This window comes from Sipha flava, unplaced genomic scaffold, assembly GCF_003268045.1.
Source record: "Sipha flava isolate LNK unplaced genomic scaffold, YSA_version1 38_pilon_pilon, whole genome shotgun sequence".
Classification (NCBI taxonomy): domain Eukaryota; kingdom Metazoa; phylum Arthropoda; class Insecta; order Hemiptera; family Aphididae; genus Sipha; species Sipha flava.
Genome location: NW_020273099.1, coordinates 2,678,704 through 2,706,626, shown reverse-complemented (window position 1 = coordinate 2,706,626; position 27,923 = coordinate 2,678,704). Strand labels below are relative to the sequence as shown.

At 33.3% G+C, this 27,923-nt stretch overlaps 2 protein-coding genes across 2 annotated transcripts; one reads left to right on the top strand and one right to left on the bottom strand.

The window, feature by feature from the left end:
* Nucleotides 1-3,057: 3,057 nt before the first annotated feature.
* LOC112688390 lies at nt 3,058-18,857 on the bottom strand. The gene is made up of 3 exons (XM_025561553.1): nt 18,080-18,857; nt 7,670-8,018; nt 3,058-3,849 (listed from the first exon to the last, which is right to left on the bottom strand). Exons 1-3 carry the CDS (start codon nt 18,212-18,214, stop codon nt 3,434-3,436), a joined length of 900 nt encoding a protein of 299 aa, XP_025417338.1. The 5' UTR covers nt 18,215-18,857; the 3' UTR covers nt 3,058-3,433.
* A 946-nt stretch (nt 18,858-19,803) lies between these two features.
* LOC112688360 lies at nt 19,804-26,936 on the top strand. The gene is made up of 3 exons (XM_025561525.1): nt 19,804-20,160; nt 24,058-24,457; nt 26,085-26,936. Exons 1-3 carry the CDS (start codon nt 19,942-19,944, stop codon nt 26,654-26,656), a joined length of 1,191 nt encoding a protein of 396 aa, XP_025417310.1. The 5' UTR covers nt 19,804-19,941; the 3' UTR covers nt 26,657-26,936.
* The last annotated feature ends 987 nt before the right edge of the window (nt 26,937-27,923 follow it).

Sequence of the window (27,923 nt, the reverse complement as noted above, 5' to 3'; positions counted from 1 at the left end):
TGATATATATATGGTATTTTATGTTGTATATTGCGTTAAACGTTTAATCTATTCGACTATTTTACTGTTAAGTGATTATCCATATTTCGAAAATTATAATAATTTTTTTCTTATTAATTTGACCGATTTTTGACCGACAACAATACTTTTTACCAACATAATGTATTGATTTAAGTCTCATTATGTCTTTCAAATACTTTTTCTTTCATTATTGCGAAACTAATTATCGTAAAATAAACTGTGTACTATAAAGGAAATTTGCCTATATAACGCGATGATCGTGGTTCGTCGAATTTTTGATGCGCTACTACAAAGAATACGATAATTGTCACGTTCAAATTTGATATAATAAATGTTGCACGTCCCTAATATCTACTTCGAATAGTGACCTATCCAATGGGTGAAATATATTTGATTTTTCGTGTGTATCTTACATTCATATACTTTGTTCGATAATGTATGTTTAATCATTTTGTTACAAAACAAAGTATCTGTAATTTGAAATAAACATTTAAAACCATTACGATTGCACTGAACAATAATAAATAACTAATAAACATGTTTTACATACAACCAGGAATTGAAACAAAATAATTGTTTAAATGATTTTGAAAACAAAAACTCAGGTTAAATGAACTCCTCAAATTGTCGTATGTATTGTCTATTGTGTATGTATTAAAAATTAATATTATTTTGTACGGTGTAGTAAACAGAATCTACTTGATCATAAATGCATCTACTATTGTATCATAGTATATTGTAAGGGGCACTTAATCTTTTTTGGGAAGTAGTGTTATCTATTTCATATTATAAACCCAAAAGTGTGATGATTTTTAATTCACCAACTGTATTTGCTAACCATTTTGTAACCACACTCCTATTAATACGTTTATTAAATTATGCCGACAAAGATTGATTCCACTTATAAATTATGATTATCCAATTATTATTTGTTCAAATTTAACGTCCATTAATCACTTGTATTTTTATATATATTGTATACATTGTATATGCTAACACAAATACAATAAATATTGATTCAGTTGTGTTGATATATTAACAACAACTAATATCATTATACTTATTAAATTTAAACCTAAGAATTACGCCATGAAATATTTTTAATAATAATAAAATTCGTAACTATTGTTAAACTATAGTTAACTATACTATCTGGAATAGTTCTTACAACATTTTCACATGTTATTTTCGTCCAGAAAACTCTTGATCACATATTTTTTTAATACATTTTCAACTCTTCATTGTATTTGACAACATTTAAAGAGACGGAAAAGTCGAACTTTAACAAATTTAACTTGAAATTCCCGGAAACGTTTGTTTTCACTAGGAATCAAAAATTTACCAAACTTCAATATAAGACTTAATCAAATATAACAATTTAAAGTTTTTAAATACAAAAACGTACACATTTCTTACACACGATTATTATTAATCTTTTTCTTACGGGAATTTGGTATTAATATAATATACACAGTATATTATAAACTGTATGAATGGCCAATGTACAAAAAAAAAAATTCAGAAAAAACTTTAGTTTAATTTATTTAAATTTATAATTTATTTTTCGATACTTCTAGTTTAAAATATATTTACTAAATCTTGACTTGCATAATTAAAATCAAAGTAAACTTTCAGAACATTCATACAATGTTATATAATAACAAGTTATCTACGTTGTTTAATTATCAAGTTTGAAATAGTGTAGCTTTTATAATATTCTTATATCTTACATTGAATTATTATTTAATTTTATATTATTATTGATATTGCCTATATAAAACCCCTTTAAAACTAAACATTTTTTGTCCTCTGACATATACATCTTACATTTTTAATATTTTATTCATATTATACTATGGATAATAATTGTTATAACCAATATCATAGTTCAGAATCCTATTTTTTTTTTATTACAATAATTATTCTATTGTATTGAAGTTGTAATATATTATTATATAAATTATTAATTATACAACACACGTTGTTACCAAAACGACCAGAATGAAACTGATATCATAATTTAGAATTTAAATATATTTTCGTATCTTCTTAACAAAACAAATAACATATTATACTCAACAAAAAATTTTATTTTTATAAAAAATAACGTTATTATAAAACAAATTGATAAATCAAGACAAATTTGATTAATATAATAATTTAAAATTATACCATTTTATTATATGGGTAATAATATATTATAATTCAAGTATACAAAAAAAAATTTAGAACAAATGTGCAAAACACCAACTAGTATAAGAAAACTATACATTAGTTTTTAGACCATTCACTTTTTGGTGTATAAAATTGTAATAAATTAATAATATAAAATAATAATAATATCCTTATATGGTATTGCATAGTGCGTATACGAAAAAAAAAAAACATTCACACCCCATTTCTATAAGCTTAATGTTATTCGATGAACGTTAACACCATTGTTGTTCGTTCTTAATAGTATTTGTAATAGTTAAAATAAAATTATTCTTATGAACATAAAATAAATTAAATATTTTGAATTATGAACGATTATCCCCAAGTATACCTAAGAATATAACAGCAAAATAGTTGTGTGACTATCTGTGTAAAACCCATATATTTATAATTACATAAGCTAAATCAAATTAATTTAAATTCTAAATGTATTTTTTTATTTATAAATTATTTTATACCTATTTGTCTCTTGGTTTCCCATTCCCCTTTGGATGTGATCTGATAACCATCACTGTGAATTATTTATATGATTTGGAGCGCCAATAAAATATTTTATTCATCGATATGGGAAAAATTAAAATAAAATAATATATTTTTACTCCACGACATTCATACTTTCTTGGCTATGGTAATTACGAACGCGTGGGTTTTTGGCTTGATTTTAACAGTATGGAACATTGATTTAAGCTTTACAAGACATTACCAAAACTATAAAATCATAATAAATAATAAATCACAAATAATAACAAGTAATAAATTATGATTTCGTTTTTGTTTAAATTATTTTCATAATAAGTAACGAAAAGTAAAATGTACCAGTTTTGGATTTTGATTTTTAAACAACGTTAAAAAAAACACCAGCTGTAAGATTTTATTTTTTTGTTACATACCATTAAGTTAAATGAACTCTTATTTCAAATATCTTACGAATTCGAAATCGATTTAATTTTTTTTTAGAAAAACAATGCGCACTTTTAGTGTTCATTCTTTCACTTGCAAACATTGTGATTTCGAGTATGGTGATCATATTTTGAACGTGTATAGAAGTATATTGAACAGGATTTCTAGCGGACCGTCGAATTATTCGCAGCCCCGCGCGTTCGTAGAGAGAAAGATGGAGTGAGGGATTGAGGGAGAAAGATAACTGTGAGGACGGAACTGGAAACTGCAGCGATGAACGTATAGGACCGGTATGCGGCTAAGTGTACTGTCCGGACTGAGACTGGGGCGGGTTGTACGACGAGTAGTCTTCCGACGTCTGGTGAATCCGGTATACCGGCATGGCGGGCGACACGATGTCCACCGTCTTCCGGGACCCAGGGTATCGTTCCACGTCCGCCGGGTACGCGTGAACGCCGGATATGTCGACCACGGCTTCGGCGCACTGCCGGTGCGGCACCACCGCACTCTCCTCCATCAGCGTGGCCGTCAGGTGGTTGCCGCCTCCCTTACCACCACCCCCGCCACCCTTCATGCAGTTGTAGATGGCCATGGCCAGCGCCACGCCGGCCGTCACCAGCGCCTTGCTCGACAGCGCCATAAGCGCGCTCGCGCCCACCGCGGCCATCGTGCCCGCAGCCCAGTACATGCCGTGGTGGTCCTTCTTTTTTCTACCTTAAAAACCATAAAGACACAACTTCAAATATAATATTATACTTTGACGACACGTGAATGGTGGTGAGGGGAAGAAAAATTCGCTTGGATTTGGGCACGGTCGGTTCGCGTTGTGCGTCAGCTGGAGGTCGGAATCGAAAAAAAACCCACTGCCGATACCCTATTCTATACAAATTATTTTAACTATTCTATAAACGTATTCCGGTAAATCACTTCGGGTCAGTTTTGATGGGCCACGAGTAAGGACACAAATCCGGCAAGTTTGGGCAGTTGCAACGCGTTCGCAGTGTTTCCGTGTTTATTTAACGAATGGTGTCTTTTACTTCGAATTTCTCCCAACTATTTGGGGTCAGCCACCATTGTCCTAAACCTCCACTCGTCTCGATTTTTTATATCCCCTACGCACACACCAACAGCCCTCATATCATTCTCAATCGTATCCAACCATCTCTTTTATGGTCTTCCTCTTCCTCTTTTCCCTTCACCGTTCATTTTCAGTACAACTCTTACTGCATTTTTTTCCTCTCGTCTCACCACATACCCAAACCATATCAGTCTATTTTCTCTCATCTTGTCCACTATGGACTCTACACCAATACTACGTCTCACATACTTGTTTCTTATTCTATCTTCTCTTGATACTCCACTTATCCATCTAAGCATTCTCATTACCGCAACACTCATACTCTGTTAATGCCATGACATCCATGCCAAAACCCCCGTCCTTTTGTATAAATTATCCAACATATATAAAACTTTCGATTTCCCCTATCACATCACCACTTATTGTCATTGTACTGCTCATAGTCTTGACTTCTTGGTATCTTTCTCCAAAATCATGTTCCGTATACTCCCTTTCCTTCAAGAGTCAACCTTCACTCATCCAACCTACTTCTTCCAGAGTTTCTCCTAATAAAACTATATCAGCAAATATCATACACCTTGGTATATTGCCCTGTATCTCTTAATTAACTTCATCCATTATCACAGAAGATGACTAGAGCTGACTTAATTTAACGGATGGTATAAAAATCAATTATAAAAAAAGACGAAAATTCTAATGAGACGGTCGGGTGAGTTGCAGGCATGGATGAATGGTATTGCAGTATCAGTCTTGAAATCAGTGTATAATTGGCTTCAAAAAATGATTCCCGATGATTCATAATAAAGCCGGTTGAAATTTTAATGTTCATATTTACGAAAAAATAACTATAAAATTATGGAAATTTGAAAGTTTCATGTCCAAATAATGACCGTAAACTGCATTAAATATTTTGAATTCATTTAACTAAATAATTAACACTATTAAATGGAAATTCATTAAATTTTTGGATTTTGTTAAAATTGCTATTTTTAACGCTGATAAATCATTTTTACTAATTTCAAGTAACTTTTTCTACTTCTAAAAATTGTTATGAATATTTTACTACAAAATTATAGTGTGTAGGCAAAAAAAAATGTAATGTTATATCAAAATTAATAATATTATGTATATGCTCGTCATTTATTTTTCATTAAATAAGTTATGTATAGATAATGAAATTTGTTTTGAATTTCCTAGACTTTTCTTCAAACCAAAATTATTTTAACAACAATTTCGAAATAAAATAAAAACATGACATAGTCAATTACCCTTTAATTAGGTAAAATTATCTTTGAAAACTATTCCAACGAAGCAAACGTTGATATAAGAATTATATTACATTTTATGTCTTGATTATTATTTTTTGAAATAAAAGAAAACAAAAATTCGCTTTTGCAGTAGTTGTTGTCGTATTTTTATAACTTCTCACTAAGTTTCTTGCAATTATTAATAAAACTATTGGTCTTCAATATATACCCTAAAAAAAAGTAAGTAGTAAATTATAATAATATATTCAAACTAAAATTAAGATCTTGACATTAACTATATGTCTATAAGTGTAAATAGCGTGCAAGTTTTAAGCCAACAATTGCCAAAACGCATAATCAAATATTCTAATAAAAAATTGAAAAATGCCATAAAAACAGCAAAATATGGCCTAAAAATGCATATTAAGTTAAATTTGTCATAAAATGCAAATAGAATGCAAAATAAAAACTACATTAAATTAAACATAGTCATTTATAACTCATTTTTTTCTTACGAACCTGTGTGTTGGGATATCGGAAATAAGATGCATTTACATCAAAATCCCAGCCCTAATTTTAACTATAAGACCAAAAAATGAGGTAAATATTCGAGCATATTAACTCGCTATGATTATAAACTCATACAAATAATTTAACATACCTATAAACACCACAACATGATGAATTAATTTACAAAAATGATAAGTAACCCAAATATTCAATAACCTGGATTATTGAAAACCGAAAAACTGTGATAGTTCAAAATCAATTGATATGTTTTTTCTTCGTAATAGTTTAACAACAAGTTATTATAAGAAACTATATTATCTTAATATTTTTTTTCATTTTTGGGAGAGATGCTTGTTTTACCTTTTTTAAACCCATGTTTTTTACTCGACCGAAATACTCTCATGTTCGCATTTCATAAATACGATTTCTATAATACTTATAACGTTTTCTATCTATAATATAATCAGCATGTACAACGTATACAATCGATGATATATTTTAATAATATCTACTGCTGAAGTATTATTCAATTAATTTGTATTCTCACGGGGGAGGGAGGAGAGGAACTTTCATTTGAAAATTCAAAGGTTTTTTTTTTAATTCGTTTTTAGTTCCCTTTTTATTTATATATATAAAAATTCAGTTGGCTCCGCGCAAGAAGAAACGGTATGACACGTTGATGATGCGTGTCTCTGGCGTCACGCCGATTTTAATTTATTTTTTCTTTAAACAACTGTACCTAATAAACCGGTTGACGGATAATATAATTGCCATACACCGAGTTTAATTTGTTTCCTAAATAATTTTGTTTCATTGTTGACGTACGAAAAATTCAAACGACTTTCACTCCACTGCATAATACAAATTTACCAATTACCGGACACAAAATCAATAATATGAGACAATGTGTACATATAATTTTATATTAAATAGGTAGTACAATAATGTCGTCTGTATTTCTATAGTAAGCATTTAATTTTATTGTAAATAAATTATGTGCACAGTGCGTGTCCTCGACAACATTTATGTTTTTTTTTTTTTTATAATTTCCAACCGCATAAAAAGTATGATTACACCCTAACACCATATATTTTTACACCTAATTAATGATTCAGTGTTATTATTTTAATGTTCTTATATTTATATTCATTGGACAATCGATAATTAACAATATTACGCTCTAAGTTAAAAAATAAAACCGTAAATACTCTATTAACATGATACGACCTTAAAATACGTCCGAAAATCGTTTTATTGAAATTTCGTGGAGACCGCAAGACGAACTGGATGCACTTACGAAATAAACGTTGCCGGTCGAAAGCGTTATAATGATTGTACGTATAATATTTTGAAAAAAAAAAAAAATACATTGATAACGAAATACGTTTTTTAACGATTATAGATTATAGATGGTCGCGAAAAATATATATGGAAGACGAGACCTGAAGGAGTTGTGGGCGAAACGAGATTCGAAATTCGTAACCGAAGGGCCACCGGACTCGTTTCACGACAACAACGCGATACCGAACGTCGGTGCTTTTCGTGGCCGACGGCCCAGCGCGTCGTACCGTTCCGTTTGGCTCGGACCGTTAAATCTAAACGCAACACCCGCTGGTCGTTCACAGCATTGCCAACAGTTTGGGCAGAACGTATCGCAGCGACTTGACGGTGATTAGTAACAATATGCGTTTGGTCATACTCATCCGGAGGAACGGCAGTATCCGCTCGAGCACGGTGTTGCTCACCGACCGGGCCGTCGTGTCGATCGGGTTGAGCAGCTTCACGCGCAGATCGATGCTGTCCACGTAATCGTTCAGCCGTTTGGTGATCAGCTGGTCCAGCCGCGTCGAGTTGGCCGCGTCCAACGACTCGTTGGACGGCGCCGCGCCGTCGCCGCCGGACGAACGCCGCTGGTAAATCGTGAAACCCGGATAGATCTCGTAGCTCCGTTCCGCGTCCAACGCGTCCAAGAACACCAGCACGTCCCTCTTGACGCACGTCATCGTGTAGTTGTTCGCGCACCGCACCGCCGCCGTCGTCGAGTTATCCTGCAACAGTCGCGACGCAAAAATAACATTTTACTAGTGAACTACGAAGTCGTTCAAGTGTAATACATTTTTTTTTTTTTTTCAAAAGATATAAAAAATTAATTTTCCAACTTCATGTTTTTCGTAATTTTATGTCATTCATTGAACCGTCCTGACGGTTTAACATTGTTGGCCGTCCACAGAGAAATCCCAATTGATGATAAAAAAGTTCTTGATATGATGGCTCAAAGATCAAGAAAACTCGATATTATTTTGTAAATTTAATATTTTAATTAACAGTATAATATCAACTATAATACTAACTATTAACTTTTATTAATATTAGTGTTGACGTTGAAGGGCCGGCAACATCATATAAAATGAATGGCGATCCTATGTATAGCTTTATGGTTGCGGTAGAAAAGTTTTTTGTACAAAGAAATATTTTAAATAAATTAAACATATAATATTAAAAATATAAAACCAATTACAACGGGTTTTTTTTTTTTTTATATTAACATTTTATTAAACTTCGGCTGCAATTTACAATTTTAGTTCCAAATTAAAAAAAATATATATAGTGATTTATACATTTTACATATAAAAAACATGAAATTGAGTCATCTGCTATGAATATATGAAAGGTGGCATCATCTTGGGTAATTGTTATAGAAATAGGTAAGAGGGAGAAATCTTTCGGATTAATATATAGCGGTCTTCGAAAACTAACAATATGTGAAAAGTGATCTGTGGAAAAATTATATTTTAAATTTGTGATCAGGGATGATGTTCTTATTTTAAAATCATGAAGTGCCTTCATAATAATATTGTAAGGGATCATTCGATAAACTTTTAAAAAAATTATTTTATTAGATGTTTTATCGAACTCTCTAATCGAGATTGTAGTATCGTTGATTTTGATTTTTAGATGTTTTTCAACTAATTTTTAAATGATGTTTGAAGGGTGGGTACATTTACTAATTGCTGTTAAGTATTCAATTTACTTAATACTATCTATTATTATTAGTACAATAGTTTAGTTTATTTTAAGAGTTCTATGGCTTGCCATTGTTTCAGGGGAGCTTTTTTTATTTTTCATTGTTTGTAAGTTTATAGCTTCGTTTATATTTTGATCTATTTGTTCGATGGTTAAGTTGGTTCTAAATGAATTTTTAGATGAATACTATCAATTTTTCACGAAGAGTATTGTTTTGATTGTTAGTGTTATTTGCATTTTGATAATCGTATGTTGGCATATCTGGAGTGTGGCGTTGGGTTGTCTATCGTATAAAATCGTGATTATCTACCCCGATTGATAATAAACCAGTGTTGTAAATAAAATCATATTACCCGTATGATGGCTGTGTGTGTAAACTGTACTGTACTATCAACAGCTATAAATCGATAAGAAAGGACAGTAAACAAAACAAACATGCTGCTCAGTCAACCGTCGAACGTGTACTGTAATTTTATTTTATTGTGTATCCAGATTAAAAATAATAAGAATCTATCACGGGTCTTTTTTTTTTTTTTTGCACTTTTCCAAAACTTCTATTTATTGCTTTAAACATTATACCATTGAAATCACTGAATTAATTATGGAAACCTAAATAAAAACGTACTCCACAATACCAATATTATCATCAAAAAAAAAAAAAAAAAAAAATTAAGGATATATTTTATCTCTAACAGCTATAGATAAATTAAACAATTATAAAAATGTAAAAGTAAAACGATGCCTATAATTATAACATAATTATTGATATATCATAGAAACATTTTAAATACACTGTACCAGAAAGAAAATAATATTTTACTTTATTATAATTATTATATAATTTAATCATGTTATGATTTTTATAAATTTCGCATAATGAATAGTGTAAATAATTGTGTGATCTCTAACGAGGAAAATGATTATCAGTATTTGAGGCAAGGGCGTGCCTAAAGAGGGGGGGCTATTGATTTCGTGTTTTTTACAATTTTTTTTTCTCAAGTCGTATACATCCATTCCATTATAAGAATTTATCTCGTATCGGTAGAAAGGACCATAATAATATTTTAATAGATACTTCTACGCAGTGAACGAACTGCGGAGACTGTAAACAGATATATTTGTAACACACCGTTGAACACGTCCAAGTCGTTATAATATATTAATACCATTTAGTGTGCAACACTGTGATGGTACGATCGCGCATCTCGAATCCAAGCTATAAAAATTTTATACGCACCACCGCCGCCGCACTGCAATAATTACGTCTATAGTTCTAGCCAACAGAAATGTTTTAGATACGCGTCTTGTACTTTTTTTTTTCCACTCGCGAATACCTACAAGGTTTGTTGAAAATACAAAACAAAAACAAGCATTTTTGTTTTAAATGAAAACAACATCAACACGGTACCTGATAGAAAATCACATTTTACTCGGGAACTTTTTTCCCATGCCTTAGCCTGACCCGTCGATATCACAACGATACTTGAGATCGAAAAAATTATATCAAGTACACTGAGTTAATACGATACAAAAAAAGAACTATAGCACAGTCCACCCAATATTTCTAATCATAATATATTATAATATTTAATAATAATATGAAATAAATACATTATTTAAGATTATAAATGTTTTTTTTTATTTTTTTTACCTAAAAAAATTAAATTTTTAATATTTCAATATTTCAAGTCATAAATTTGTTTTCTGGTGGACTAAGAAATATTTTCCTGTGTTAAAATCGTATTTATGTGTACCACAAGAGGTACATTTAACATTTTTAGGCAAAGACTCCCGTGTACCTATAATGGTACACAGAAACTTATCCGTAAAACAACAAGTGTATCAAAAACGGTACACGTGGTGCTTTTAGCAATGCACCGAAAAATGACGTGGCGCTTAACCTGTTGATTTATTTTGGTCGACAAATTACAATGGGGGATTATGGTATGCCGTATGTAGTGTGTACATTTGAATAATGTCAATATTATATTGCCACACATTTTTTTCGCTTATGTACATCAAATTTTATCTTCGTTGCTATTTTTGCCAAATCACATATAAAGGATAAATACGTTGAATAAGTATTGTAACTGACATAGCACACGACGAATCACGACGACATTCGTACAAACGTAATTCGTTAATGTTAGACCATTAGGTTGAGAGTAAAAATTTCTAGTTTTAGCTAATATTTTCGAGATCCGATCCAAAAACACACGGAAATCCTTTTACGGATAAACTTTCGGCACACTCCGGATCTACGACGGTTTTCACGGAGACGGATTATAATAACCGTCGGGCGTATTTCCTGCAGCGGTAACGAATGCACGGGTTGCCCGTCGTTACAGTAATTAATCGTTCAAAAATCAATCGTTACAAATCCGAAATCATCAACAAGTGCGCACCACCAACGACTCCTCCTGGGTTGAGCGTGAAACTCGACGGAGAAATGTGTGCATATTGCATTATATGCGATGAAAAGGTTATGCGCCGCAGATGTAGAGCACGTCTGATCCGTCACTAATGGCCGTATCAACAAAATGCAGGTCATTAAAGATAACAACAACAATAATAGGAATATTATTATTATTAGCAGTATTATTATTATATTTGTATAAGATATACGATAACGTAGGTATTGTGTAAACGTAACATTCCCTACGAAAAGGGAAAATCGTTTTATTTGCTTATTAGATATTATTTAGTCATTCATTTTCTTTTTCTCGTAATGAAATAAAAAAAAAAAAAAAAATGATAATACCGTATACCCGGTTAATGATTTCACGCGATTCGACTGTGTAATACGCACATCGTTTACACGTTTGTACACGTATTATGATGCGTGGCCAAGTGTATACGTGCGTATATAAATTTCGGTTCTCTCCGAAACGTTCTAAGCACGAACCGTTTTCGACATATGAGTACATGAATTTAAGTTGATTTATGATTACAAATTTTACTTGTTTTTAAACAGATCTGTTCAAAATAATCTTCTAAGTTATTCGACGTTTTTATAAGTGAAAATACTTTTTAGCACATTATGTAGTTAATTTGCTCCGACATAGGAATAACGAGTTATTTACACGATTATCATGTAATACTAATATTATTAGATGTCATAAAAAATATATTTATTTTCGATGATTCAATTCAAAGCTAACGCGTATATCGTTTGATGAAGCATAAATAATATTATAATATGCACAGTAAAATCACGTTTATCGTTGCATATTTCCATAATTCATAGAAAATTATAAGAACGGTAAAGTAATATAATAATACGTAATTTTTGTTTGTAATGCAGTCTATTGAGCTAGGATGAGTGAGAGTGGATTTTACTCGATTATGGTATATTAGTTCATTTATATTTTTTCATTATTATATATTGTATGTGTAGGTTCTTAAAATGTCCGTATCGTTTTTTCGATTATTTATATATTATAAGATTTACCTATTTAGAGAGTATTTTTTTAAATTGTTGTAATGCTTGTATAGCTGCTTATGTGAACAAATATACGGTACGGTATCACTAAAAATTAATCATAAATTCTCACCGAAATGTATACAGTTTATGTACGAATATTATAATCATATTTTTACCATTGGTGATCAAAACAATATGTTTATACATTTTTTTTTCGAACACAGACATTTTTTATTCCGTTAAAAACTTGTAATTCATCATTGTAATTTTACACTTCAGAAATTTAATTTATACTCATCAGTATTTTTCGAAGTTTATATTTTAATGTTACAACATTATGGCGTTACATCTTTATAATAAAGTAAATTCAACGCGATTTGGACTTCTAGCCTCATAGTATAGGAATTTAATTTACTCGTATAATAGATTTCATAATCATTTTTAAAATTTACCTGCCTTTTAATTTAAGAGTATTAAAGTCATTTTAATCAAATTTTCAACTTTTCGTTTTAATAACTGGAATATTTTTGAAAAATATTGAAAAAGTACAGAATCACTATTATTCATATACTGACTACTTAGCTGATTTCGATTGGTATTTGTACTATTGACCCAGCCTTTTTATCTTTTGATTATTTCATATTGTAATAGAAAATTTGAAAAGGAAATTTTATACCAATCCACGGTAAAAATAAATTATAACTTTGTAAATGATTGTTTAGATATAATAAGATACCTTGTATTTGTAGTCTATGTGATATGTGATAATCGCGCAGCGAGGTTTTAGGTTCCCATTTGCAATAGTATCAAGGTTTGTATAAAAACAAGATTAGGCTTAGACTATAATTCCCCTTGGGGAAAAGCCCCATCCCCCCGAAAAATGCAACGCAGTGACACTGCAGTGTAAACCCGGGAGGCGTAACGAAGTAAGTCCTAAAATTTTTTAGATTAAAGTTCCGATTTTTCAAGAAAAAAGAAATACAAACAATTTTTGTTACGATAAGACAGTGCTTCCCAAACTTTTTCGACTCAAGGCGCCCTTTTTGATTCAAGGTTTTTTCAGGGCGCCCTTATCTAAGTCATAACATGACTAATCATAAGAAAAATGTTAGATCCGATAGTATTTCATGACGGCACAGCACACCCTTATACATACATCGCGGTACACTAGGGCGCCGCGGCGCACACTTTGGAAACCTATGTGATAAGAGATTAAAACCAGATACCTTCTGTTTCGGGTTAATAGTCATTAACCATAAGTCTATCAGTTTAATTTTATTTATATTAGATAAGATAAGATACAGTTTTTAGGGCAATAGAACATTTATCGAGAGGTAGTGAATAACGGAAAAGATCCGTCAAAAAATAAAAAAATAAGTAATCTGTATAAATGACAAATTATAAGGTACCTAATATATTACGTTTTGTTTAATTGGCTTAATAAATTCCAATGAAATAATTTGATTCTATTTAGTATTGTTTCAAAAAGAATATAATAGTCCCAGAAAATCGTGCACAAAGTAAGGCTAAGATATAGTAACGTTCCTTTAATATATTTGACTAAAAAGTATCAAAATATCTACAATAATTATTTTATTTCAATCAAATAACCGTGTACTGAAAGTTTAAAATATCCCATGTAACAAAACGAAAAATCATCGAAGAACGAAATATCTAACGAAAAAAATACTACCGGACCTAACAAGCTTGAAATTTCAAATCTATTACCATTAAGATATTTCAGTTTCATTGATATGAATAGAGAATTAAATCCTAAACATATGGTATTCTAAAACCAGTAGTGATCTAAGATTGAAAGCATCAATCAACCATAATATTTGCTAAAGAATGTTACACATTACAGTTTCCATGAAATATAAACAAATGTGGTATGGCCATTTACGAAAAATACCATTCGAGATGTATTAGTATATTAAAAGTGTATTGAATATATAAAGAAGAAAAAAAAATGGTACAGTATTGCAAATAGGAATGTCCAAGTCATTATTCAGTCTCGACACAGATTATATTTTACATTAATTCACTGACTGATGTTTTTTTTTTTTTTCCATAAACTTAATTAGATACACAATGAAAGTGTATCCGTGTATGTATATGTGAATGTGAGAGAAAAAGAAAGAATGAGCAATAGAAATTATTTTATTGTTAATCAAAAAATAAGGATTTCGAAATACTGTTCTTCTATCTATTTTCCAAATCGATTCCTATTTGTAGGCCTAATCCATTATCGTACAAAAATATTTTTTTTTGTTAAAAAAACGAATCGTATTACATCTTGAAGTAAGTTTTCGATTATAAAGTAGGTAATAAATAGTTACGCACGTGAAATACAATAAGATTGTCAAATTTTTACATGTTTTACATTATAATTAATTTCATATTTATACGCAATAATATAATAAAAAATGATAATCATATTAATAAAATATTTAGCACCAGAATAGCATAAGTTATACCAAGAAAATGGCTAAAAAAAAAAATTAGAACGAAATTCAATAAGAAACAATAGAGTTAATTTTATGGTTGAGATTTATATTAAATATAATGATAAGCATATAAATACTTTATTAGTGATCTGATGTTTTATATGAACGCAATACCTATAAATATAAATAGTTTATTAATGAAATATTACCTACATACTTTCATAAAGATGTGTATTTTTATTTTTTTTAGTCAAGATAGAAATTAATCACATTACCTATATTGGTTACCTATATTGAGCAACAATAACAACAACCAACAACGATACTGTCAAAAAATTGAGAAATTGCCTACACGCAACTCCTATTAAACGATCGTTACAGTCGATTTACGAGTGTGTGCGTTCAATTCGCAATATTGTCGATGTCATGAAATCAGCAACACCGTTGCCGAATACGTGAATTCGACAATAAAGCTAATGAGTTCATGAAATTGGAAACCTTTTATGGCCTTTTTTCATGAATTAGGCAGATTTTTTCATGTATTTCGTATGATCTGCAATTTTATGACCTTACAGTTATCGTAAGTGAATTCGGCAACGAAGTTTATGATTTCAAGAAGTCGACAATATCATGAATTCGGTGTGGCATATGCACTTTGTTCCCCTCGATTTTGATGTTTCGTATTTTCTATGAAATTCAACAATACACTATAAGGTCAAATGAAAACTGTGCCAATTAATATCGATTAAACGAGTCTGTGGTGTCGGCAAATTGTGTTTTTTATCATTTCTAATATACTATAATTTATTATTACCGGTTCTGAGAGTCTATTTTGTACACCGTAAGAACGACTTCAGTCCGAGGAAAATTAATATTTTCTGTTGTGTAAAAATGTGTTATTATATATGTATTTCCGGAAAACATTTTTACGGAGCACAAGGTGCTTTTTGTACGAATAGTACTTTTTAATGTGAATATCCGAATGATGGCAGATAACTATTGATAAAAAATATTAATATTATGACGGTAATCGGTTACGGCAACTGATACGTTTATCCAACGCAATTATTCAATAGTAATACAATGATATGATTTTTGTTGCCATTATTATTCAGCGCGTGGCATAACAGCAGTTCAATAATGACACACAACAATAGGACTTATAGGTAAGAAACAAATGGGGCAGAGAAAAAAAAAATTAATCAAATGATTTTTCATTATCGGTCAACCATGCTGTACAACAATCAATGGTTTTACAGAAACGGAATCGTATTAATCGGTTTTACGGACAAAAAAAACGCTCAAATTTACAAAATATTATAAATGCAAAAATATTTATGTTAAAACTATAAATACTACGCCATGTAAACATCAATAAAACAAATTTCGTATATTATTTCACTCTTATTGGGTGATGACGAACAAACTTATTAAAATGTCTACAAATCACCTGATTTTTCAAACTTCAACCGGTTTCATAAACTTATGAAAAAATTTACAATGGCCATCGAATTATGGATGTCGTTAAACTGATGTTATTATAAAAAAATGGCATGCGATGTATCGATATAATATTATGTCCAAGTGAGGTGCTTGTCAGTAGTGGTTCGTGAGGGTTCACGTAAGATGATTCACAAATAAATTTGTAAGATATCTATATAGGCGGAGGATAAAAAAAAATGAATTTTGTTATAGGTGTAGGTGTACATATAACGTACTTATCAAAATTTAATTTTCTTAAGCTCTCTAAGCTCTTCATCACGGTAAAATAAAAATCAATTCGAAAAAAATAATTAATTATGTATGAAATATAAACACAAAATATTGTTTCCACCATCGATGCTATACGCCGAATGATAAAAATAAGTCCGGTGCACATATGGTTTGAGCTCCAGATAAAGCTATGTATTATTAACCGAAGTCTCTACGCGTTTAGCTAATTTTTTCACAACGAATGTGTGCTCCACTAATTATTTAATCGTTAATAGACAAACTTCTCAACGCGAAAAGATCCAAACATTTTTATTCTTTAATAAATATTTTTGTTAGTTACAGTCTATGTGTGTAATAACTAATTATAATTTAATATAAGAATCTAATATTTTTTATATATAATTTTTTTAACTGGTTCACGTGATATTGTGCACAATGGTATGTGCCGCCACTGGTGATTGATCCGTTTTCAATAAAAAAAAAAAGATTTAATTTATTACCATACTATTTAATTAGTTACAAAGAAATTTGAAATGTGTATATATATATATTACATGACTGTAATAGTTTCAATATTGTTTTTAATAAATAAATGCGTAGATTTCACATTTTTGATTTTACCTATGGATCTCAAATTGTTTAAATTATTTTTCAAAAGTAAACAGATCTTTATTTTGAAAAATTTTGTAATAAAAATAGGATATCAGAGCTTTTAAATTAAAATACGAATACCCCAACTACCTATTATACAAACTCAAGCGACAATTGTGAAATTCATTATACTATTGAAGTACCAAATTACAAATTATTATTAAGACTATTTTAATTTTAAGTAACTATTTTAAAATATTTTATTTTTGATGGTAGCTAAAACAACAGAAATATTTCTAAATATTTGTAACTTGCAACTACATACCGATAATCAGGAAAAAACCATTTGCTTTTAAGATGAAAAAATAATAATTTTCCGATCAACGCGTAGAATTAAATTCGTAAATAGTAGAGGTTTAATTTGATCATAGTGACATGAACTAAGTTATTAGCAAATTGATTGAAAATAAAATGTGTAGAAATTAAAAGAATACAATAAAACCATACATTGACGTTTAAAGCAATTAATGGTTTGCAAAGAAAATCAATAAGTTCGTACATTAAAACTCGCGTGGACGTATTATTCTCTTTTGGTTCTCATGAGACATGAATATTTGAACACAAATTAAACGTTTAAACAATATTGACATGTACCTAGATTGAGTTTAGAAAGTTTTACCGTACGTTATACAATATAAACTATTAGTATAATAAATCACACCAGTGACTCGGATGGTACGAATCAATTTTTTTTCTCTATTCCAGTTGGGATCATGTTTCTACCCATTTCTACAACGCATAAACCGCGTTCAGTCTCGCACGACAACCGGGGTGTTTCAGCCGAGCCGGGTCAACAGTTGTGACCTGACCGGGATGCCTGTGAGCACTAATAATGAAATATGTACCGTACCTGCGGGTTGGTGGTCAACGTGGAGTTCTCGTCGGACGCCGGGCCGAGATCGGATTGATCCGCGGCTGCCAGGACGTTTCCGGTCAGATACAGGACGAGACACAGCGGCGGCAGAAACGAAGCCGACGGGTGCATGATACCGACCGTGGTGGACGGCTACGAACGGAGCTGACAGACTACGTTGACTACTAGTTGTCGCCGGGATGTGCACGAGGTTAATGACTGACGACCGACAATAGCTGTGCACTGAATGCTGCGTATTATTCGGGGTGATCCGCTACCTGTGCCTCAGGAGCTGATGTCATGTGAATCGGCGAAAAATCGTTTGCCGAACCGCGTCAAACAATGGCGTCGGAGCCACTGCGATTTGAACGAAACGTTTCGCGTGTAAAAATCGTTTGATTGTGTTTTTTTTTTTTCCTATTTCTTTTAATTGCTAGATTTTTTTTCCCCCTCCTTTCCCCGTCCGCAAATTATACTTCTATTACGCGTATTGCATGGTGTCCCCGTAGCCGTCACCCTCGTCCTGGCCGGTGGTCGTCGATCGAACGAATGTGACGCGGATGACCTCTCGTCCAGCAGACACTTCAACTGTTCAACGCCGAAGGGTGGGTTTTCGCGGCTGAAATCCGTTCTCGTCAAAAACCAACAGCAATACGGACACGTACGAGCGCGTGCACTTGCTGCGCGGGTGCTTGGGATCGACTGCGCTGTGGCAGCATCCGGCGGAAGCGCGCGAGAAACGTTCCGCAGGACAGCACCGTTAATGCGTATTCGACCGCGCACTCGTACCGGTCGGATATATCGCATTACATTAAACGTGTACCCCATTGCACGCTATTTTCACTGGGCCAGCATGTACGCCCGGCAAACTTGAAAATCGGACTCGTCATGGCCCGAAAATAATTAAACGTGTTTTTCGAATGCTATAAACGTGCGTGTGTACGAGTGTGTGTGTGTGTGTGTGTGCATTCGCGTTTTTTACGGAAAATTAAAGACACAACAGAAACGCCGGCAAAGCTTGACCAGACAATGATAAACAAGCGTTTGGCATTATTTTCATACGCAAGCCACAGCGACACACGTTTATGTATATATGTATAAATGCGAATCGGACAAAACGTAATCAGGCCGGTCCGGTTTTGCACGACGGCATTGCAGCCGTGCACGTGCTCAGAGCGCGCGCACGCGAATTCGTAATGAGTAAAAACAGAAGCGAAACAAAACAACGAGAAAAAAAAAATAAAATAAAAAGGCCTGTAAAAACCGTCGGCGGTTGCGTGCGATTGGGAGGGAAAAAAACGCCACGAGGCCCATTGAAATCGCGGCGGCCGTGATAATTATAATTTTCCGCGCCGAAATCTCCTGTTCCATACCCTCTTGACACACATCAAAAAATGTTTATGCCGAATCACCGGCTCGTTTACTTTTACCTACGAAATGCGATTTCCAACATCGGTTTTTTTTTTCCCAAATTTTCTTTTTTTCTCTTACCCCCATTGCTATCCGTTTTTCCTTTTTTTTTTCTTTCGTTTTCTCATTCCTTTACTCTCTCTCTCTCTCTCTCTCTCTCTCTCTCTCTCTCTCTCTCTCTCTCCGTGCCTGTGTCCGTCAATCGCCGCACGCGCGCTCGTGCGCGCACATATTGTATGCACACTCTTCCACCGTCGCGATAATCGTTTCGTTACGCGGCTGTATAAAAACTACCCGTGCGCCAACGAACGGTCCCAGTTTGTGGATTTATTCCGTTCCGATAACACGATTTATAATCATATCGTCGTCGCTTCGTTACCGTACCCGCGGTGCACACCCGAAACCATAACAGCAGTAGCGTATCGTCGCACGTCAACCGCACGGCCAACATGTGCGCGTCGCGTAAACGGGTGGGCGCGTCCATCGTGGTCGCTTTGTGCGCGATGTGTTCGCTGAAGGCGACGGCAGCGGCGGCGCACGGCGGCGCGGAACAATCGCCCACCGAACAGGTGGTCGGCGCGCAACAGCTACCGGTGCCGCCGTCCATCGCGGCCGCGCAACACCACGCCAGGAACGACGACACGGCCAACATGGAGCTCCTCAAACAGGTAATTGGTTTTTTTTTTTTTCTATTCGTTTCCCGCCCCGAACGCCGGGCGAACACTTCGACCGGCGGGTGCGTGCGAATACGTGTTCTTCGGCTGGTGATCGTGGTCACGACCACAACCAAAACGCATAACGTACCCGCTATGTTACGGTGATCTTGCACTTAAGCGATTCGTCGGTTACGTCCCAACGTTTTTACGACGAACATTGCACGTCGCGGAACAGTTCGCGAAACATCCCTTCATACGACTGATCCGGTTGCACTAAATCGTTTCGGGATACGTTCACGGTCCGGTTTTATACGTCAAACACGGAACACGGTTTTACCGTCCGAAATGGTGATGTTTCGAGAATTACGTGCATACGATACTGACTTAAGACCGTTGGTTCCTGACGATATTTCATCCGAATCCATCCCTACGAGTAATAAATAATCTCGAATTGTACAACGAGTACATTCTGATTTCCGCCGTTTAATAAATGGTCATCTTCCGCATATCGAAATTCGAATCACTATTGTTGTTCTGTATTTCATTTTCATTAAAACAGCGTCGTCCACAATTAAAAGGCTAAAACATATAGTGTTCCTAAAAATATAAAGTGATGATACGTAAGAATTTGGTTGAAAATCTTGATTCAATTCTTAATAAAATAATTTGATAATAATAACTAGGGATCGGGTTTATATATAGGTAATAAAAAAAATCACTTTATATGCGATAAAAAATTAAAATATGAAAGTTTATAAAAAAAAATTACAAATAAAACTACACCTTTATTTATCCATGACAAAAAATTAAAACAATCGAACCGAAATTATTATGAAGTTAAACCTTAGTTGATCTTGATAGCAATGAAATACTCAAACTGTTAAAGCTGAGTGTTTTACGATTTGGCCGTAAAACTGATTTGTACCGACTAAAAGAACGCTCAACTTCAAATGATGTAATCGGTATATATTTAATACTTGCAATGACCAAAGGAGTGAGCTCAATCCACAGTATTATCTCATTTATGTACCATTAGATGTTTCTAATTAATTTAAGGCAGTTTAAACCAGGATTTTAATTTAATACAATGTGCATTTTTTTTTCTACTATCACTCCCAATGGTCCTGGTACTTCTATACGTTTTATAAATTTTACAGATTCTTCTATGAGTCCTAAACTTTGAACTATTGAACTAAAGTCATTTTTGAAGTTTCAAGTTGTTCAACTATTTCCTCTGACATGTGCGTTAGCGTAGGTATACTAACTCTTCAATACTTGGAACGCAAACGCGTTATTATTAATAAAATAATAAATAACAATCAATCGTTTATCGTTAATCGGAACTCGAACCTGTATTGACTATAGATTAAGTTCAATGATTAATATTATTTTGTTTACGTACTTTTGGAAATACGGAAAATGTATATTATAAAAAGTTCATCGTGTTCATATGTTATTATTAACAAATTTAATAAAAAAAAATATATATAATTACCTAAATATGTAGGAAAATATGTAAAATGAAATATAGTTAATTTTATTTAAAATCACTCAACACAAATGTATCACTTACTTAAATTAGTTTATTAAGTCACAGTAAAATATGTAAGTACATATAAATCCGAGCCCTAAAAATAACCATATATTATAATATTTTACTTGTATCCGCGATATGGTCAACAGGTTATAGGTGTAATCGCTTAAGTAATGAAGAGTATGGTTTTCTCTTTTATCCACACAAATCGAATTAATTTTATTATTTATTATAACGACCAGATTTTGTATTTACCGGACACTATTATTTTTTTTCGCTTTTAACTGCGTAATTGTAGTAATTATCTTTGTCTAAGAAAATAAAAAAGTATATAATATCCACTTTATAGATCGATAATAATTTTTGTATAAAAATCGGTACATCACTTATAGAACGACGTAATTTCAATCACTCTGAAAGAAAATCTAAATTTTGCTGGTCCAATATATCAACATGTGCTTACTGAGAAGTGAACATATCGCTTTCAATTGATTTTGGATTTGGAATAATTCGAAAAAAAAAATGTAAATTACACCACCCGTTTCTTTTTCATGTGGGCAGATGAGGATCTAGGATAATTATTTGTTTTCTCGTGTCCCCCCCCCCGTCTTCTTTGGTCACGGTACCGCACAGATACGCCATCTAATTTTTTCCACGCTATCACTGTAATATCAATTAATTCATTTATCACCATTGCAATAGACTAACCCGTGTGCGTGTACAAAGATTTTTTACGAACGGTCACATCAAAGAGAACATCGATTACCACTATAATATAGTACGTAGCGCAGATTTCTTGGAAAATCATTAATTTTACGACTCATCAATGTATGCAGACTTATCTGTATTTGCTGTACACGAGTAGATGCTCTGAGTACATAAAAAAAAAAAAACGTGTACGGGAAAATCTCTAATCCACTTGCAAACATCTTTCAACGGTGCATACTTTTCCGTTTCGCCATAGACCACCGATCACAGAGTTTTCAACGTGTTCGTTATACATCATTATTTATTTTAAGACTGATAGAAACTCACAATCATCGTCTACCAAATGCAAAGAATACGTTACACAAGTATACGAGTGTTTGTGTGTGTCCTATGTGCACATCTGAAAGAAAGCTTGAAATTTGTAACCACTTCCCATGATTTGATTCAAAATTTAATATATTTTGAAAATTAATTATTTGTTATTAAATTTTGCCAATTCAAACTGGAAATAAGATTTTTTTGTAGAGTTTAAGTAAGTTTTTAGTTTTTGAGTTGAACTCAAAACGCTTATGCAGTAATACTCTATGCACCTATATATCGTGCACTGTGCGATTTCTTAAATTAATTTAATATTTATACGGGAATTTTGGCTACAACATAGACAATATATATTTTGACCATTACTTTCGGAGCTCCTAATTACTAAATAATTATTTCAAGAAAAAATATAGTGTTTTCTTTTGAAAAACAAAAGTTGAAGGTACCATGGAATATTTCTTAAGAGATTCAATAAATCTGTGTACTGAGAAATATATACAACCATTTAGTACATTAATTTTCCTATAGTATTCTTAACATAGTGAAAAAATCATCCTGTGTGTATAGAGTATAAATTTGATTTAATTTCAAAATCGTAAAAAGTTTTTACAGCCTCCGGCCAATTGTTCCATGCGAACGAAAATCAAAGTATAACCCCCCCCCCCCCATAGTTGTAGACTAATGTTGAAAGCCTCTCGATAAATAAGTGGTATCATTATTAACATTAAAACTAGGAAAGGAACGGATTTAAATGCTCTAAAAAACAAGAAAAATGCTTTAAAAAACACGATTTAGTGCACTCATAAATTTTTTTAAAAAAACACTAAAAAAGTGCTATGAAAATTATTTTATCAATTTTTATTCTTATTAATTATTTGTCATCTTCTACCTTTTACCTTGAAAATTATTTCCAAGAAATGAATATACTAATATACAATTTAGATAAATTCATTCGTTATACTTTTACCTTGTGTTTGATAAGAATTTCAATATATGAATACAATCAATTCAACCAAACTTTTATCAAATTCTATCCAATCTTATATGGAAATGACTAAGAAAAATGAAAATGCACTAAAATATAAAAAAAAGTCTTTGAAATGCAAACAAAATGCAAAATTAAAGTTACTTTTTAATTCCTTGGTGTATGAAATGAACTTTGTGCTTAGAAAGAAATGTTTTCGGACATTTAGTAAAATACGATTTCCATTCAAATCCGTTCCCTAATTATAATGTGTACAATGCTTGTATGTTTACGAGTTTTTCATTCGATTCTTACAATAAGCATTCCATCTTTGTCGGAAGGCAATAGTGACGCGAATGACGCGTGTGTATGTATTACGCAACAGGTGCTGACGAAGAAATGTCTGCATCGGTACACGATGACCTGCCTGAAACTGGACTTGGTGCGGCTGATCGACCGACTGGGAACGGCTAGAGCCTATCAACTAGTACCGGGGGTGTCACTGATCAGGGCGCAGGCGGACGGTAACCACAACCAGCAGCAGCAGCAGCAACAGCAGCAACAGAGCCGTAGTATCGGTATACCGCCGGACGTGATTAGGTCGCTGGTCCGGGGCAACGAGTCCGCCGAAGAGCTGGACGGGTATCTGATGGAAAAAGTCGACGCGTACCTCAATTCCCTGTCCATCAGCGTCAAGCTGGTCGACTCGGCCGTCGTGGAGAACGTGCGCAAGCTCAGCAGCCAAATGCTGGTCAACATACTGCCCAGCGGCCTGCTGGAGACCGGTAACTAATTGAAATATTTTAATCGTAACAGCTACGCAGTGTGCGATTCGCGATAATTACAATTACTACGCGTGCTATTGATTTCATTGTAAATCAATCGTTTCTTTTCTCTTTCCATTACATTACGATCGGTCGCCGAACGTGGTTTCTATGAATCGATTGGTCTATGCACAGCTACGCGTTTTTAACGCGATTTTTTTCCATATCATAGAGCGTTTCTCGTTTTCATCAAAATATAATAATGGACATTCGATCTGTCACGTACCCAATAACTCTTTGAAATAATACTTTTTTTTCTCAAAATACGTGCGATAGTAAATAATTGTAGGCACTGTATTTATAGGTAGTTCATATACATAGCCGTATCAAAGCGGTCATGAAACACGCTCTTGACCAAACCGATTTGAACTAGCTCAATAAAACATTGAACTGTTGACAACAATAAATTCCCAATCTCAATACCTATGTCATAAAACAAAAAAAAAAAAAAAAATAAATACCTAATTACATTATGAAATTTACTAAAATCTCTAACTTTAATATTAATTTTTAAATAGTTAACTGCTGTGTTAAGAACTATCAGAATAATAAATAAACATACTTGAGAAGATTAAGAGTGTTAAATATTTGAATTGTACATTTTAATATCAATAGTATATCTGTTACACTATATTATAGCGTAACAAATATAACATTGTTTCATATTTAAAAGCAAAGAAAAACAAATATCTAATAAATTTAGTCTCAAGACCATTACACTAATCGTTTTGTATACTTGTCTAAACTCAAAATAAACAAACACAAGCCACTACTAATTTACTAAATTTACCATCATCCGTTATTTTTAACACGTCGAATAATTTATGTAAAACGGAACTCAATTATCAAAAATGTTTCTTTAGATATTAAAAATACAAGAATTTAGAAAAATTTTCGCTTCATTGTTAAAAAAAAATTGCAGTAAAATCTTATACCGTTTAAAAAAATTTCAGTTCTAGTAAATAAAATCATGGAATATCAAAATAATACAAAGTATACTGATAAGTGATTACTGAACGAGTATACGGATTATCCGATGTCAACATGATGGCATTTAAATTATTATTAATAAATGTGAAAAATGCATTATAACAGTACAGCATTTTACTTGTTTTTTACATTAACGGTTAGTGTAGCATATTCCGAAAGGAAATTCTTAACATTTAAATGAATTAAAAATTAGGTCTAAAATGTTCTTGCGATGATTTCGATGGAAAATGTGGGTTCTAAAAAAAATTGAATTTTTCGTAGTTTGTGAAGACGTTAGTTCAAGATCCTAATAGAAAAAAATCATTATCATTTGTCGTAATTACAAAATTAATATTATTATTATTATTATTATTGATGTTGTAATGATAATTTATAAAATTATTAACTAACTACGAATATTTATTTTATTTTTAATTTTTATCGTATACAAACAAATATTTCGACATTTAGAAAGTTGGATTACATAGGGCCTCCCAAAAAGAAAAATCGTATCCACGAGCCTAGTAGTTCCGCCACTGCGAACCAGTAATAACTCAACGGCACCAATAAGTATTGCAATTACTTGACAATCCCTGCGTGTGCTTTGTTGTTGCCACAGGACGGGGCAAAAAGAACGGGATGCATGCGGCCCTGTGGTCGGCCGGCACGCTGGCGGCTATCGCGTTCGCGGCGCTGGCCGCCATGTCCGGCAAGGCGCTGATGACGGCCATGCTCGCGCTGGTGCTGGCGGCCGTGTGCGCGCTCAAGGGCCAAGGCGGCGGCGGCGGCGGCGGCGGCGGCTACGGCAAGACGTCGCACTACGAGATCATCACCAAGCCGGCCATCTACGACCACGATCACTTGGTGCACGGGGCCTCGTACTCGTCCGCGCCGTACAGCTACGCCCGTCACCTGACCATGGACGAGGGCGGCGCCGCGTACCACTTGCAGGGCCACGTACACGTCGACCAACCACCACATCGCGTGACCGTCGTGCACGCCGCACCGGCCGCAGCCGTCCACTCGTCGTCGTCGTCGTCGTCGTCGTCGTCGTCCGACGACAGCCCGTCCGGCCCCGGTCGTCCCGCTTCCAGCTTGACCGGCGACGAGGACGCGGACGACGAGGCCACCGTCGGTCACATGTCGTACCCGTTGTCGCCGATCGCCTACATACCGACCAACAACACTTGACGCGACACTGCGCATGCTGACCGCTTCGACACCGTCGTCATCGCGTCGTAAGAACCCGACGCCGTTTACTGGTATTTCATTCTTTCCCTACGACGCGTGTTCTTTATTTATGTGTTTGTATGATTTTTTATTTATTCGTTTAGTTTATTTATTTATTTATTTGTTTGTTTATTTATTTATCTAAACCTCCCACCCTTCTTAGTCCTCCACACATTTGCCGTTCGTCCGTGTAATAAAACTATATTTTTCTGTACATTACAACTACCGGTTTTTGTGTGTATGCGTGTGTTTTTTCTTCCTTTTCCTTTGACTGCTGATGGTATAATGACGATAAATTGTAATAAGAATATGTATTAATCAATGACACGAGTAGCGAAATGTTAAAGGTAGTATAAATTAAAGTGTTATGCCCCGGACTCCAACGTGTTGGGGTTCGATTAAACGTTCAACTTGCACCTGAATACAATCTAATGCAAGAGTAGATAATAATTGAAACCGATACGATAGTTCTTATAAATGTATTTATAGATATTTTAAAAAAGAATTATTGTATTGTAGTAATTCAATAATATTAGTATTATTATTATTATTATTTTTTTTTTTAAATCTCATACATATTATTCACATTATCCACTAGAGAACAAATTTACTGGCAAAATGACCATGAAATAAAAACATTCAACCGTAAATGCAGCTTTTTTCAGTCAAGTTAATGATTTTTGGATTGGAAAAAAATAAAAAAACAGTTATAACGAAATAGTCACCCAGCAGGTTATTACCGCAATTTTACACCAGCAAAGCAAAGCTAAGTGCGTTCCCGGAAACGTTTCAGCCGAGGAGACGTTCTCCACACTCCGCCGCAACGGCTTCGTCTCGCAGACAAAATGTACACGTCATCGTTATATTATAAAACTGAGCGACCATGAATAGGGTTTGTCACCGAGACTAGTGTCGGTACGATTGATACATCCGTAGCACGGGCGGTAGACTAAATGCGAGTGTACAATAATCTCTCATGAACGTGTCAAGTTCCATTTGAATTTTTAAACAAATTTCTTTTTCTTTAAATCTGCGACGACGCAGTACAATGTTTGAGAAATAACGTAGGGAATTCGAGAGGATTTCGAGACAACGGATTAAAACTGTTGAACATGTACACATTTCGTGCGTCATCGACACACCAATAAGCAAGTGCGAAAACATCATGTACGTGTGCTTACCAAAGATTAGCACCTAGGCTAAATTTAATAAGATACGTAACTTCTAT